Source organism: Caenorhabditis remanei, chromosome III (assembly GCF_010183535.1).
Source record: "Caenorhabditis remanei strain PX506 chromosome III, whole genome shotgun sequence".
NCBI lineage: Eukaryota > Metazoa > Nematoda > Chromadorea > Rhabditida > Rhabditidae > Caenorhabditis > Caenorhabditis remanei.
In genome coordinates, this window is record NC_071330.1 from 13,274,977 (window position 1) to 13,288,517 (window position 13,541).

Sequence of the window (13,541 nt, forward strand, 5' to 3'; positions counted from 1 at the left end):
AAATAATCTTGAACTTTTTTTCAAACTTCCTATTCTATGTATTTTAAGTTGAACCCTTCTAAAATTGACAAAATACGGACCTATGCATCCCTAGGTGTCCTTTTCATGCAGTTTTTATACATACTGGGGCGTCGTTAACGCGTTTTTTGTTGTATCGTCCGAAAGAAAACCTAAAACTTTTCATTTTCCCTGAAATACCAACAATAACGTTGTGTCATCGAGATAGTTTATTTAAATACTCGAAAATAATACACAAGGCATATAAGATTATCTCTAAAAAATGTTGAATATAATGTTTTTATCAATTTTTTCTTCGTCAATTCCTGCCGTTTCCTGGTTGATTTTTTTTGGTAAATGAATACAAGAAGCAGCTATCTGGCGCACTTTCGGCGCGTTTGTACCCAATGAACAGTTTTTGAGGGAAATCTGAGGATTGAAGGACTCTGAAATTTTCTGTAGTATCTGATAGAAAAAACAAACGCATGGTCATCGAGATAGTTACAAGTTTATTAACACATTTTTAACAACAGTTGAGCCATTGTAACGAAATTGATCTTTGGAACTCCAAATCTGGCACAAACAGTCTCCTTGACTTTGTGGTAAGTCTTGTCTCTGCCCATATGCGCTCCTTCCTGCAAGTCTCCGTGGATCTTCTTGATCAGTTTCTTTCCGTATTTGGTGTCTTTGCTTGTTGTTCTTCTCTGACGATTTTCATGTCGATCCATGTAGGAATGACTGCATTTATCAGTGGGTGGTGTCTTGATAATGCGTCTGCAATGACGTTAGCCTTTCCCGGACGATATACAACAATTATATATTGTTCCATTGAAGTCAAATCGTGTACTTGGCATTGGTTAGAGGATGGTGTCTCGACAATGCGTCTGCTACTACATTCATCTTCCCTAGGTCTATAGACAATAGTGACGTTGTATTCCTGGAGTATAATCTGGTACTTGCCATGTCTTCTTTACAGATCGTTTCGATGTAACTGTGCCTTAAAAGGCGAGTGGTCTGTTATGATTGTTGTCTCTGCTCCATCGATGTACGGTCGGAATTTTGTCACGGCGAAGATCAATCCATTCAATTCAATTGCTGGATACCGCTTCTCGTGTTTGTTGTACACTCTTCCGTGGGGAGTCTCCAATCTTCAAAAAGAGGTTATTAGTATTCAGTCTTATGGGTATCAGTTTTCTTTTCTTTGCACGTTCTCTGATTTTCCTAGAGGGGGTTTATTATATGTAGATTTATTGAAAAATCTTTTTTCAAAGAAAAGAGTAGGAAAATGCCCAACTTTGAGAGTGTGTCATAGTAAAACTAACTGTCTCACAAAATAACGTTTTATAGGATCAAACAGACCAAGAATAGAGCTCCATTTTTGTAGTTGACAACTTTTTTGTACGGACATTCCCTAGAAAGTTACATATCCTCAAAGTAATTTTTCTCTCAAATCGACCAATTTCAGTGCAAAATAGAGATATTTTTGAGTTGTCGTCTTAAAATGGCCATTTCTCTCTAGGGAGTGTCCGTACAAAAAAGTTGTCAACTACAAAAATGCAAATCTACTTTTGATATGTATGACACATTTAAAATTTAATTGATCAGTGATACCATGACACACTCTTGATCTATACGATTCGAAAAAAAGTTATTTTGTGGGACAGTTAGTTCCCTGACACACTCTCAAATTTGGGCATTTTCAACTGAAAAAGGCAAAATATGATACATTTTTGGACGGTACTGTATTTAGATTTATCGAAAAATATTAAATTCAACAAAAAGTTTAGACTACAGTACCGCCCAAAAGGCTATCAACTTTGGCTGTTTTTAGTTGAAAATGGCCTACTTTGAGTGTGTGTAATGATAATACTGATTCTCCCACAAAGAAAATTTTGTATAAATCATACAGAACAAAGATAGATCTTAATTTTGGCAGTTGACAACTTTTTTTGTACGGACACTCCCTAGAGAGTTATGGTCATTTTAAGACTACAGCTCAAAAATCGCACCATTTTGCACTGAAATTTGTCGATTTGAGGGAGAAATTACTTTGTCGATATGTAACTTGCCAGAGAGTGCTCGTTCAAAAAACTTGTCAACTACAAAAATAAAGATTTACCTTTGATCTGTATGGTTTATACAACATTTTATTTGTGGGAGAATCTGTATTATCATGACACACGGTACTGTATATACAAAATGATTGGCTCTTTATGATTTAACGGGAGTTTTCGACAAGTTCTATTTACTTATACTAAAAAGAACCTCAAAATGGTCAGAAATGGCTACAATCCCTCCTCAACTGAGAGAACATCAGAGGGGGTGATAATGAATTTTCTTCTTGTCCTTCCTCTTTAGGATCTTTTATTTTATCTAATGAGAATTTGAATGTGTACCTTTGCAGTTCTGTCGAGTTGTCGTCATCCATGTGCTCAATATCAAAAATGAGATCCGTTGTGTAGTTTGTTCCCAAAATGTACTCCTCATTTTCATTATCATCGGGGACGGGGTACTCCGTACAGTTCGATAGCTGAGGCATCACATCAGAATGAAGAGAGGAATAAAGGAGGAGTAGTAGCAATTTTATTTCACGCATTCTTCACAGTCACAGAGATACACAATCTGAAATTAAACGTTTCAAACAGAGCGTCAATTTGCAGGATCACAGAATTTGGATTAAAATTGAAAATCTCAAAAATAAATTGGCATTTTTGGCTTTTTTTAAAGTATGTAAATAGAACTTGTCGAAAACCCACGTTTATTCTTAAAACCCCCGTTTAATCATAAAGAACCAGATAATCTGAAGTACGTTACTTTATGAAACTTTTAGAAAAATAAGTTTTCAAGACAGGATTTCTTGGGATGTAAATATGTGACTTCTGTTGTAATTAACAGAAAATTGTGTCAGGAATTCGTCACGACTTCTCAATTAATTAAATAGTCTAATTATATTTATTACAAGTTTTTTTGACAAAAATAGTAGCAGCTTCTTTCTCAAATTTGATTATTTGACAAAAGGGAATCCTCGTTCAAGTTTTGAAATGGTCAGTTTTTCTTTCTTTGGGGCGGCACGCTTTTTTGTCTGTTTTGCCATACTTGCAAATTTACGGCCCGGCCCGGCAAGGCCCGAAGGCCCGGTAGAGAATTTTCAAGGACCGGCTTCAAAAAAAAGTACCTATTTTTTACCAAATTTTTTGAATTTTTTGAAATTTTACATTAAAAATTTCAATTTTTTGATGCATAACTATCTTTTGATTGAATTCTGAAGTATAGTCAAAAATTCGACATTTTTGGGAAAAATTCAAAAAAATTCAAAAAAATTCAAAATTTCGTTGAAAATTTCAGTTCAAATTTTTCAGCCCGGCCTTCGGGCCTTCGGGCCGGGCCGGGCCTCGGCCCGTTGCAAGTATGTGTTTTGTCAATTTTCTCACTCTGAATTGATTGATTTTTTGGACAATTTCTTCTGATCAGTCCACTTGATAGTGTGGTCAAAGATTTTTCTAAAAATGTGTTTTTCTTCAAAATAGAATGAAGCGAAATTTTGTAGTGGCTCAAAAATCAATGTGATCTTGCTTAAATCGGTTCTTTTGGTCTTTTTTGGAGAGTTTTCAGAATTCAACATAAAGGTTTTAATTTAAAAATTGCTTCATTTTTCAGTGATTTTTCTCACTTTTAGTTCCGAAATATCATGGTTTCCAAAATTCTGATTTCAAAACGTCCCAGTTATTTTACTACTTTATTTACTCATTAAACTTTTCTCCTCAACACCGAAAACTCACTTTTCTCTTCCTTCGGAAACTCGAACAATTGGAATACCAGTAAAAATAACAGATATAAATAAATAAATAGAAATAAGAATTCAATAAAAATCAGAATACATGTTTAGTTCGACGGCTATGCAGTAAGCCATCCAGAATCTATTTGTGAGGAAAAAGAAAGAGAAGGGACCCCTCTTTCTCTCCCCTCATGTGAGGGAAATCGATGTGTGGTCTTCTTTTTTCTTATCTTTAGAAAAGTGTATGAATGTGACGGGAAGGCAGTTGGGAGAGGCGATAGCAACTTTGTGAAGAAGAGAGGGAGAAGAACGAGACAAACAATCAAACTGGCGTATCGTTGGCGCGTTTTGTAGAAATATACATAAACTCAAACTGGGGTGACTGGTGTGTCGCTGACGCGTTTTCCTGGAAACACAAATAACAGTGTGTCATCGAGAGAGTTACAAGATTCATTTTAAATTTTGAAAAAAATACACAAGGCAAGTAAGATTACCTTTCAAAAAATTTTTTAGTATTTAGTATTTTATCAATTCCTGCCGTCTCTTGGTTGAATTTTTGGTTAATGAATAGAAGAAGCAGCTTTCACTTATTTGTAAGCTGTTTGGCGCGCCTTTGAAGTGTTTGTATCCAAAAAAACCGGGTTTTGAGAGAAATCTGAGGACAGTCTGACGTTTTCTAAAGTATCTTAAAAAAAAACACAGGGTCATCGAGATAGTTACAAATTTATTTAAAACATTTTAATATCAAATTTTCAATAAGCCAACACTTGAATGGCCGTTGTAAATCTAATATATTCAACTCTCATTATTAATTAAAATGTTTCTTTTCAAGCATTCCATCGTAGGCGTATTCTCCGTCTTGAGCATCCTTGAAAACTCGGAGTTCTTGGCTTACGTTCTGGAAAATATATGAATCTAGATGGCGAATATTGGAAAAATTGAGGTAATTGAGAAGACTTTTTGTTGAAACTTTCAAAATCTCTAAATATTTTAAATACTGCTTACCTTTGTTTGGAGCTGCCGAAGATATTCCCAAGTCACTGTCTCGGATTTGTAAGGGAGATTGGACTGTTCCTATTATCCAATTCCTTTTATCGTCTCATCTTGGCTGATGGACCTTTCTCGAAGTGTGTTTAACTTTCCATATTTCTGGTTCCTGCGACGTGAGTAATAGAATGAAGTGAGTAAATATAGAAATTATTGAAAAATAATAGTTACAAGTAATATGGGTACGAATGAGTAAAGATTTCCAGATGGAATGGAAATCAGAGCGGTGGGACCTCCATGTGAAGGGTGACGCTCCAATGACCCTTCAGTTAGCTCAACCTTTATCCGATCTCTTGGATTCTTGAGTAATAGGGTTTATTATAGAATAAATACCAGTAGAAAATCCATTAAATAAAATTGAAAGTTTTTTTTAGAATTCAATAAAAATAGTAAGACATTTGTCGACGAGCCATTCAGTAGGCTATCCAGTGTGCATTCGTGAGGAAAAAGAAGGAAAAGAGGGACCCCCTACTCCCAGAAGCCACGCACATTCTCAATGTGTCTCCGTCTCCATCCTTCTTCTTCTTTTCATAAGAAGATTGTGGCCCTTCCGCTTGGAATTGCAAAGGATTGCGGAAAAAGAGGGAATGGGGTAGGGATTTGCAGGCTGGTGTGTCGTTGGCGCGTTTTTTAATCTCTAACGCGGTGAACGGAAATTCAACTAAACTTTTGACAAGAATACTATAAAGGTGGTCAATGTACAGTACCACAGTAAAAGATTATCAACTTTGACTGTGTTCAGTGGAAAATGACCAACTTTGAGAGTGTATTTCGGTGTCACCTGATTGTCCAAAATTAGCCCATCGCATTTGTAGTTGACCATTTCTTTGTAGCGATACTACCAGAGAAGTTACAGGTTGTCAAAGTGAAAAGCTCCTCAGTTTCGCTAAATTGGCTAATCTTTCTAGATTGCTGAGTCAAATTTTATAACATAACGGGGGTCTATTTATTTTAGCTAGCATTTTTCAAGATTTTGTCACGAAAGAAGCATTTATTTAAAATATGAAATTATTACATCCCCTATCGGTGGGATATACGGATTGATGAATAGTAAATAATAATAGTAGCGGTTAATAATAACAAGGTTTATTTAGATAGGAATTATAAAATTACATAATGAATTACATGACTCCTCTACCTCTACCTCTGATAAGAGAAGGCAAGCACACCTTTTATAGTGTGCTTGCCGTCTCCCATCAGAGGCAGTAACAAAATGTAAATGATAATATAAATATTGTCTGGTGCATTCCTAGTCGTGATGGGATCCACTGCAGTTTTCACAAACGAGCTTTGGTCGCTTTCGTCCTTTTTCTGATGCCGTTTCTTTCCAGGACTATAAAACAAAAACTGTGAATACAAATTATAATGTAAAATCGGATATTTGGATTGAAAAATCACATATTGTTGCAAAAAATAAAAATTCAAGATAGTTTCAGAATTCAATAAAAATAGTAATACATTTGTCGACGACCATACACTAGGAAGTCAGAACAGTGAAATGGTCAGAAAGAGGTATTATTAGGTGATAAGAAAGACTTTATTGTTTGACCAGTCGGTTAGATGCTGAAACAGGTACTGATAACAAAGGTACTATTATATTTCGCTTAATGGGTTATATACGATTATTTTACGGTATTCTGGGTATATGTGGTGTTCAAATATGATACTCAAAAATCCCGAAAAATTCAAATTCCATTTTTTTAATCAATTTCTGCCGTCATTTGGTTAAATTTATTCGCAAGCTGTCTGGCGCGCCTTTGGCGCGTTTGTGTCTGAAAAAACCAGATGGTTGGGAACTCTGAGGATTGATGGATTTTAAAATTTTCTGAAGTATCTGATAGAAAAAACAAACACAGGGTCATCGAGATAGTTACAAATTTATTTTAAAAAACATTTTAACAACAAATTTTTTCTTTTCACGCATTCCTTCGTAGGCGTATTCACCTAGCGTCTTGAGCATCCTTGAAAACTCGGCGTTCTGTGGCTTCAGGATGGTGATCTCTTGTTGAGCAAGTTCACGATCTTCTGGCACTTCAAAGGATCTTATCAAGTTCTCTACCACATCTGTCCATGTTGCCTGGTAGCGTTGAATAACATCCTGGAAAATATAAGAATCTAGATGTCGAAATATTTGAAAATGGAGGAAATTGAGAGGAATTTCTGTTGAAACTTTCAAAAACTTTGAACACTTTGAATACTTCTTACCTTTTCTAAGCCCTTCAGTTATCTCAACCTTTATCCGATTCCTTGGATTCTTGAGTAATAGTTTTTATTATAGAATAAAGTAGTGTAAACGGAGGAAGGACTTTGCCTGGTCCTTCCGTTTAACATTCAGAAAACAGTGGTTACAGTCGGCTGTCTTTCTTAAGGAGAGCTCCAGATGGGCTGACCTCTCTCCGTCCTTTAGTGAGATGGAACTGAATAAAAGATGAATTTTTTGTGGGACCAACGACCAGAAGAGGCCGAACACCCTTTCGCAGTAATAATGATGAATAAATATGAGTAACCAGCAAAAAATACATTGAATCAAATAGAAAGTTTTAGAATTCAATAAAAATAAGAAGACATATCGACGAGCCATTCAGTAGGCTATCCAGTGTGCATTTGTGAGGGAAAAGAAGGAAAAGAGGGACCCCTTACCCCAGAGTTCTTTATGCGTCTCCGTCTCCATCCTTCTTCTTCTTTTCATAAGAAGATTGAGGCCCCCCTTTAGAATTGCAAGTGTAAAGACTAGATGCTGACGAAGTGCCTGCATTGCGGAAAAGGAGGAAATGAGAAAGGGATTTGCAGTCTGGCGTGTAGTTGGCGCGTTTTTTTAAAAGGAGAAATTAGTTTAACGCGTCAACATAAATCCAACTGAAATTTTAACCGGAATACTATAAGGGTGGTCAATGAGACGCCGTCGACCCGACCTGACCCGTCCCGGTTTGAACCAAAATTTGAATTTTTTGCTTTTATAAAGTCTAGTTTTTGACTAAAAACAAACATTCAACCAAAAGATGAATATTTATGCTACATAATTTAAGCACTTTCACTCTGAAATTTCAAAAAAAGATCGAAATATTTTTGATGAGTACTCATTTTCGAACCCGGGCCGGTCTGCTTTTTGACAAGTTTGGTTTATCCTAATTATTGTTTATCAATATCTTATATATTACATATTGTTATTATACCAGTCGGTTAGCGCACCCTAACGGCTGCTCAACCTCTTTTTCTACACCACCCGTGTTGAAAATTTGAAGAAATGAATTCATTTGAAGAATGAAAAAGTTCTATAATTATTTCCCCGTAAACTCCTATTTCCCTATTTCCCTATTTCGGAAACGAAAACCCCTGAATGGCTTGAAAACCGTGTTTTTTCACCTAGTGACCTAGTTGAGACCTATTCTAACTAAAAAAATAGACGGGCATTGCGAGGGGAAAATTTCTGATCTTTTGGTCCAAGTTCGAAAAAAATCGGTTCAGTAGGAAGGGCGGTAGGATCGGCGACACACACACATACACACAGAATTTGGTGTTTGTTAATAGTAAAGATAAGTTCTATTTTGAAGACAAAAGTGCCTCTCAGAGTAGCTAAGGTAGGTTACTATTTCCGGAATATCTTCCAAAATTCGAGGATCCTCTTTGGGGGAATATCCAAATTGATAAGGATTTTTTGCCCCCCTCCCTGGTTTCTGTCTTGGTGATTAAAGTGATTTGCACGTCCTCGTGAAAACCCTTGATTTCTGGGAGTGTTTAACCTACAGTGGTTACTATTCCCAATTTGCTCAATCATTCTTCTTTGTCTTTTGGATTCAATTGTTAATTCTCGAATTTGTTCTCTCACTATCAGACTCTCTTCTTCTTCGGTCTGAGATTTTTACTCTATCAATTAAGTTTATAGTCTCTTCATCTTCTTCTTTTATTATTTCTTCCATCTTTTCGGCCAGGAATATAGCCTCCTCAAGATCTTCAGGGATATCCTTTTCCAGCATCTTAACTTTGATTCGTGAAGGGAGACTCTGAATAAATCGGTTAATGGTGATTTCGGTTCTTTGTTCGTTTTCCAATCCTGGAAATGATGTTCTGGTCACATTTTCAATCCTTTTTGCAAATCTCACCATTGACTCTGTGGTCTTCTTTGTTGTCTTGGATAGTTCATTCAAAGCTTTGTCTCTTCCACTGCTTACTCTCAATATTTCAGCTAGGGCTTGAGTTGCCAATCCGAAATCAGTTTTTTCTTCGTTGGAAAGTCCGTCATATTTGAGCCTGGCTGATGCACTCAGCATCCTCGGGAATACAGCTATGGTGAGCTGCCTGCCAAGGCGCAGAGAATTGGACTCGCGGACAAATTTTTCAATCCACTGGACATATGGATCTTCGTCCTTTTTACCAGAGAATCTTGGCATTGTGGTAAGCAACGCCTCCATGGCAGTTTTATTATCTTTAAAATTCATTCGATGCGCAGCTGGAAGATTGACTGCTTCTGCAGCGTCCCCTCCAGGTGCGTTGGCTCTCGCAGTTCCCCTGGCTCCGCGCGCCTCAGCGGCTGGAACGTTAATACGGGGGGCTGGGTTTCTTGCCGGTGCGCTTAAAATTCTCCTATTTCTCAATTGCAGCATCTTGTAGAAGGATAACGTTTTCCTCTTTACCCCCTATTTAAATACGCGTTTTATCACTTTTCTGAAAACCGCCTCTTTGACGTCATGATAGTCATTCTGGAATATTTGTTTACTCTGTCCATGCCACGTTCTTATCAGTTTCCGTTATAATACCAATGGAACAACCTGTTATGCTTTCTATTACACTTGTCACATTGGGCGCTTTTACGGCTGTCCCCACCGTGTGATCGTAGGCAATTGATACACACATCAGTTTGGGGTTTCTACTCCACTGAACTCGTGATTCCCTAGCTTAGAGGGGTCCGAGACGAAGCGTGTTAGCTTCAAATACTCCATTCATTAGTTGTCATCTGTCTTTCGAGGAATGATTAGCCGTGGCAATGATTTGCCGTATCTAAAAATACAAAAAACATGGTAAAACTAAAATAATGAGAAAAACTTACTTTTCATCCACATATCCATTTCGTCAAATATTTCAGTAGAATAATAGAGAGACTTCTTCCTCAGGTTAACGAGTCGAACCTGCCGAGCAATAAACATCACTGCTACCTTTCTGAAGATTTGCCTTTCGCAAATCTCCGTATCCGGATAAATGAGAACGAGAAAACGAACTCGGTAGATTTTGTGCAGATAGTAATATTCTTGTTTTTACAGGTGTTACAGGAAAGTAGGTGCGCGCCTCATAAAACTGAATAAAACTTTTAGTGCTAGAATATGGATATTCCTAGGCCTAGTCACTTTCGGCTGGAATAGTAATTCACACTCTCGAATTCTGAGAATCGAGTTCCACAGAAGCAGTATACTTCTGTGAAGAGTGGAACCTCCATGTAATAATACATGATTGATAGGGGGTTGTACGGACCCGGACTATCATAGTATTAGATGGATAACCGTCTCATCTCTCGATAAGATCTTAGGTTTCTCTGTAGGACACCTCTTTTATCTCTGTAGGACACCTCTTTCACACGTTAGTCATTTCTACATATTTGTTCAATAAACTAAAATCAAATAAAGATAAGAGTACTCAAAAACCGACCTCGAATACTCTGACAAGGAGCATTGTATACACTCCTTATCAGTAGTATTCTCAGTCAGAGAACTATCTAGAAAAAGGGGTCCATGACAATATAAAAATATACATAAGTTTCAGAATTTAATAAAAATAGTAATACATTTGTCGACGACCATTCAGTAGGAAGTCAGAATATTGAAATGGTCAGAAAGAGGTATTATTAGGTGATAAGAGAAGAGTTTATTTGATTGTTTGACCAGTCGGTTAGATGCTGAAACGTGTACTGATAACACAGGTACTTTATTTCTCTTTTATTGGATACGTACGTTTATATTACGAAACGAAAAGGAAAAAACTTTTCGCGGCCAGAAATAAATTCGACACCTTTGCAGTTTTTAGTTGAAAATTGCCAAGTTTGTGAGTGTGAGTTGAACTCCCTGATGGCATCACAATATTGATTGTTAATAAAGTGTATAGATCACAAGTAAAGCTTCATTTTTGTAGTGGACAACTTTTTGCTAGCTCCGCCCATTTTTGAGATATGCGCCTTTGAAACTGTCAGTGAGAAAGAGCGTGCTTCACGGACTTCCCATCTTTAAAGGCGCATATCTCTAAAGTGGGCGGAGCTAGCAAAAAGTTGTCAACTACAAAAATGAAGCACTAGTTTTGATCTATGCATGTGTCTTATTCTTTATAGCCAGTACTGCAGGATTGTCCATATTTTTCCATATCTGCGCATTCCAGAAAATGTTTACAAATTTTCGTAACCCCTTTTAATTAAAGCCTATAAAATTTATTGAAAAAAAATAATTTTCACTTTTGAAATTTTCCTGACCCCTGAACCAAGTGAATTTCAAGAAAAAATTGAAAAGATACTGACAGAGCTTAATTCTGTCCAGAATTGAAAAAATTAATATTCATAAATTTTTATTACTGTTTGCATCTGTTATAATACTTAAAGATAGGGGGCTGTACAGACCCGGACTATCATTGTATTAGATGGATAACCTCTCGATAAGATCTTAGGTTTGCAATGTGTAGCGGTTGAATCTCTGTAGGACACCTCTTTTACACGTTTGTCATTTCTACATATTTATTCAATAAACTAAAATCAAATAAAGATAAGACTATCAAAAACCGACCTCGAATACTCTGACAAGGAGCATTTTATACAGTCCTTATAAGTAGTATTCTCAGTTAGAGAACTATCTAGAAAAAGGGGTTGACGTCAGAACTTACGTCCATGACACATCAAAAAATTAAATTATTCATCCTAAATTCTGGTCTTCTCATAGTCAGTTGGTCTCACAGAGCCGAGTGGATCCACAGTGTCTTCGTCCAGCTTCTGCCTCTTGAATCCAAAGAAGTCATCCGATGTAGCAATTGAATGCTGAAATGTAATAAAATCAATCAGGTAGGAAATGAATTTAACTTACTGTGAGGTGAAGGTTATGGGCCTCCAAAAACAGAAGTGAAGCACACAAAATTGCTTTGAGCAGTACTCCACATTTTTGGTCAACGAAGACCAAGAGGTGCATCAGCCAGAGAGTAGGTGCGTGTCTAAAAATATAGGTTTTATTCAAAAAAATTGTGCATTGCGATTGTCGGGAGAGGATATTAATTGAGCTGAATCTTATACACTTTACCGTCTGTCAATATCTCTTCTAGAAAATACCCAACTTTGTGAGGGTGTCATGGTTACACTGATTGTCCCATTAAATAAATTTTTAATGGATCATACAGAATAAAGAAAGGGCTTTATTTTTGTAGTTGACATATTTTTGTTAGCTCCGCCCACTTTTGAGATATCCGCCTTTGAAATTAGCAGAGAGAAAAGGCGTGCTTTACGGACTTCCCATCTTTAAAGGTGCATATCTCAAAAGTGGGCGGAGCTAACAAAAAGTTGTCAACTACAAAAATAAAGCTTTATCTTTGTTTAATATGTTTTATATATAATTATATAATTTGATCTATGGAACAATCAGTGATACCATGACACTCTCTCAAAGTTGGTCATTTTCAATTGAAAACGGCCAAAGTTGCTAGAATTATGACTATTACTGTAGTAGGTATCTTTAAGATTTTGTCATTTCTATGTCAAAAATCAAAAAAAAATCAATTTAAAATGTTCAATATGAAACGATAATGTAAATTCGGACCTTGTATGACAGAGCGGAACCTCTTTGGCTTGAAAAATGGGCTCACTTACGAAATTTCTGCAATTTCCTCTTTTTCTTGTTCTTCCCGGCTCTTCAGAAACCTTTCGTAATTTTTTTCTTGAACTTTATCATCGTTTCCGATGATTTCATCTTCACCTTGTCTGTTTACGTCCTTGGGGCGTTTTTACTCCACTGAACTCACGATTCCCCAGATTAGAGCCGTCCGAGACGAAGCGTGTTGGCTTTAAATACTCTCCACTCATTACTTGTCATCTGTCTTTTAAGGAATGATTAGCGGTGTCTAAAAGTACACACACATATTACAGAAATAACTAAAATGAAGAGAAAAACTTACTTTCTAATCAAATATTGTCGCAGAATATAAAAATATACATCAGTTTCAGAATTCAATAAAAATAGTAATACATTTTAGACGACCATACACTAGGAAGTCAGAATATTAAAATGGTATGGAAGAGGTATTATTGGGTGATAAGAAAGACAAAAGAGTTTATTTGATTGTTTCATTTTGATACTGAAACATGTACTGATAACAGAGGTACTATTTTATTTCTATTTTGGGTTATGTACGTTTATATTACGGAACGGGTGGGGAAGAGCTTTTCGCGGCCACAAAAATTCGGCCAGCGCGGCTCTCTTTTATACTTTAAGCGTTCGACATACAATACTGTCTATAAAAAATGCGACATTTGCAGTTTTAAGTTGAAAATGTTCAATTTGTGAGTGTGAGACAACCTTCCTGATGGTAACACAACTTTATGTGTAATGATCACAATTAGAACTTTATTTTTGAAGTTGACAACTTTTTGTTAGCTCCGCCTACTTTTGAGATATGCGCCTTTGAAACTGGCAGTGAGAAAGAGCGCGCATCACGGACTTTCCATCTTTAAAGGCGCATATCTCAAAAGTGGGCGGAGCTAACAAAAAGT

The 13,541-nt window shown here is 36.5% G+C and overlaps 3 protein-coding genes across 3 annotated transcripts; all 3 read right to left on the reverse strand.

Annotated features, from left to right (window-relative positions):
• Positions 1-509: 509 nt before the first annotated feature.
• GCK72_011160 (uncharacterized protein) lies at positions 510-725 on the reverse strand (the record flags this gene model as incomplete). The annotated part of the gene is made up of 1 exon (XM_053728263.1): positions 510-725. The coding sequence occupies one exon, from the start codon at positions 723-725 to the stop codon at positions 510-512; it is 216 nt and encodes a 71-aa protein (XP_053587840.1).
• Positions 726-6,689: 5,964 nt separating this feature from the next.
• Positions 6,690-9,960, reverse strand: GCK72_011161 (uncharacterized protein; the record flags this gene model as incomplete). The annotated part of the gene is made up of 3 exons (XM_053728264.1): positions 6,690-6,917; positions 8,683-9,347; positions 9,864-9,960. 3 exons carry the CDS (start codon positions 9,958-9,960, stop codon positions 6,690-6,692), a joined length of 990 nt encoding a protein of 329 aa, XP_053587841.1.
• A 1,745-nt stretch (positions 9,961-11,705) lies between these two features.
• GCK72_011162 (uncharacterized protein) lies at positions 11,706-11,970 on the reverse strand (the record flags this gene model as incomplete). Its single annotated transcript, XM_003093405.2, has 2 exons — positions 11,706-11,822; positions 11,869-11,970. 2 exons carry the CDS (start codon positions 11,968-11,970, stop codon positions 11,706-11,708), a joined length of 219 nt encoding a protein of 72 aa, XP_003093453.2.
• Positions 11,971-13,541: the final 1,571 nt, after the last annotated feature.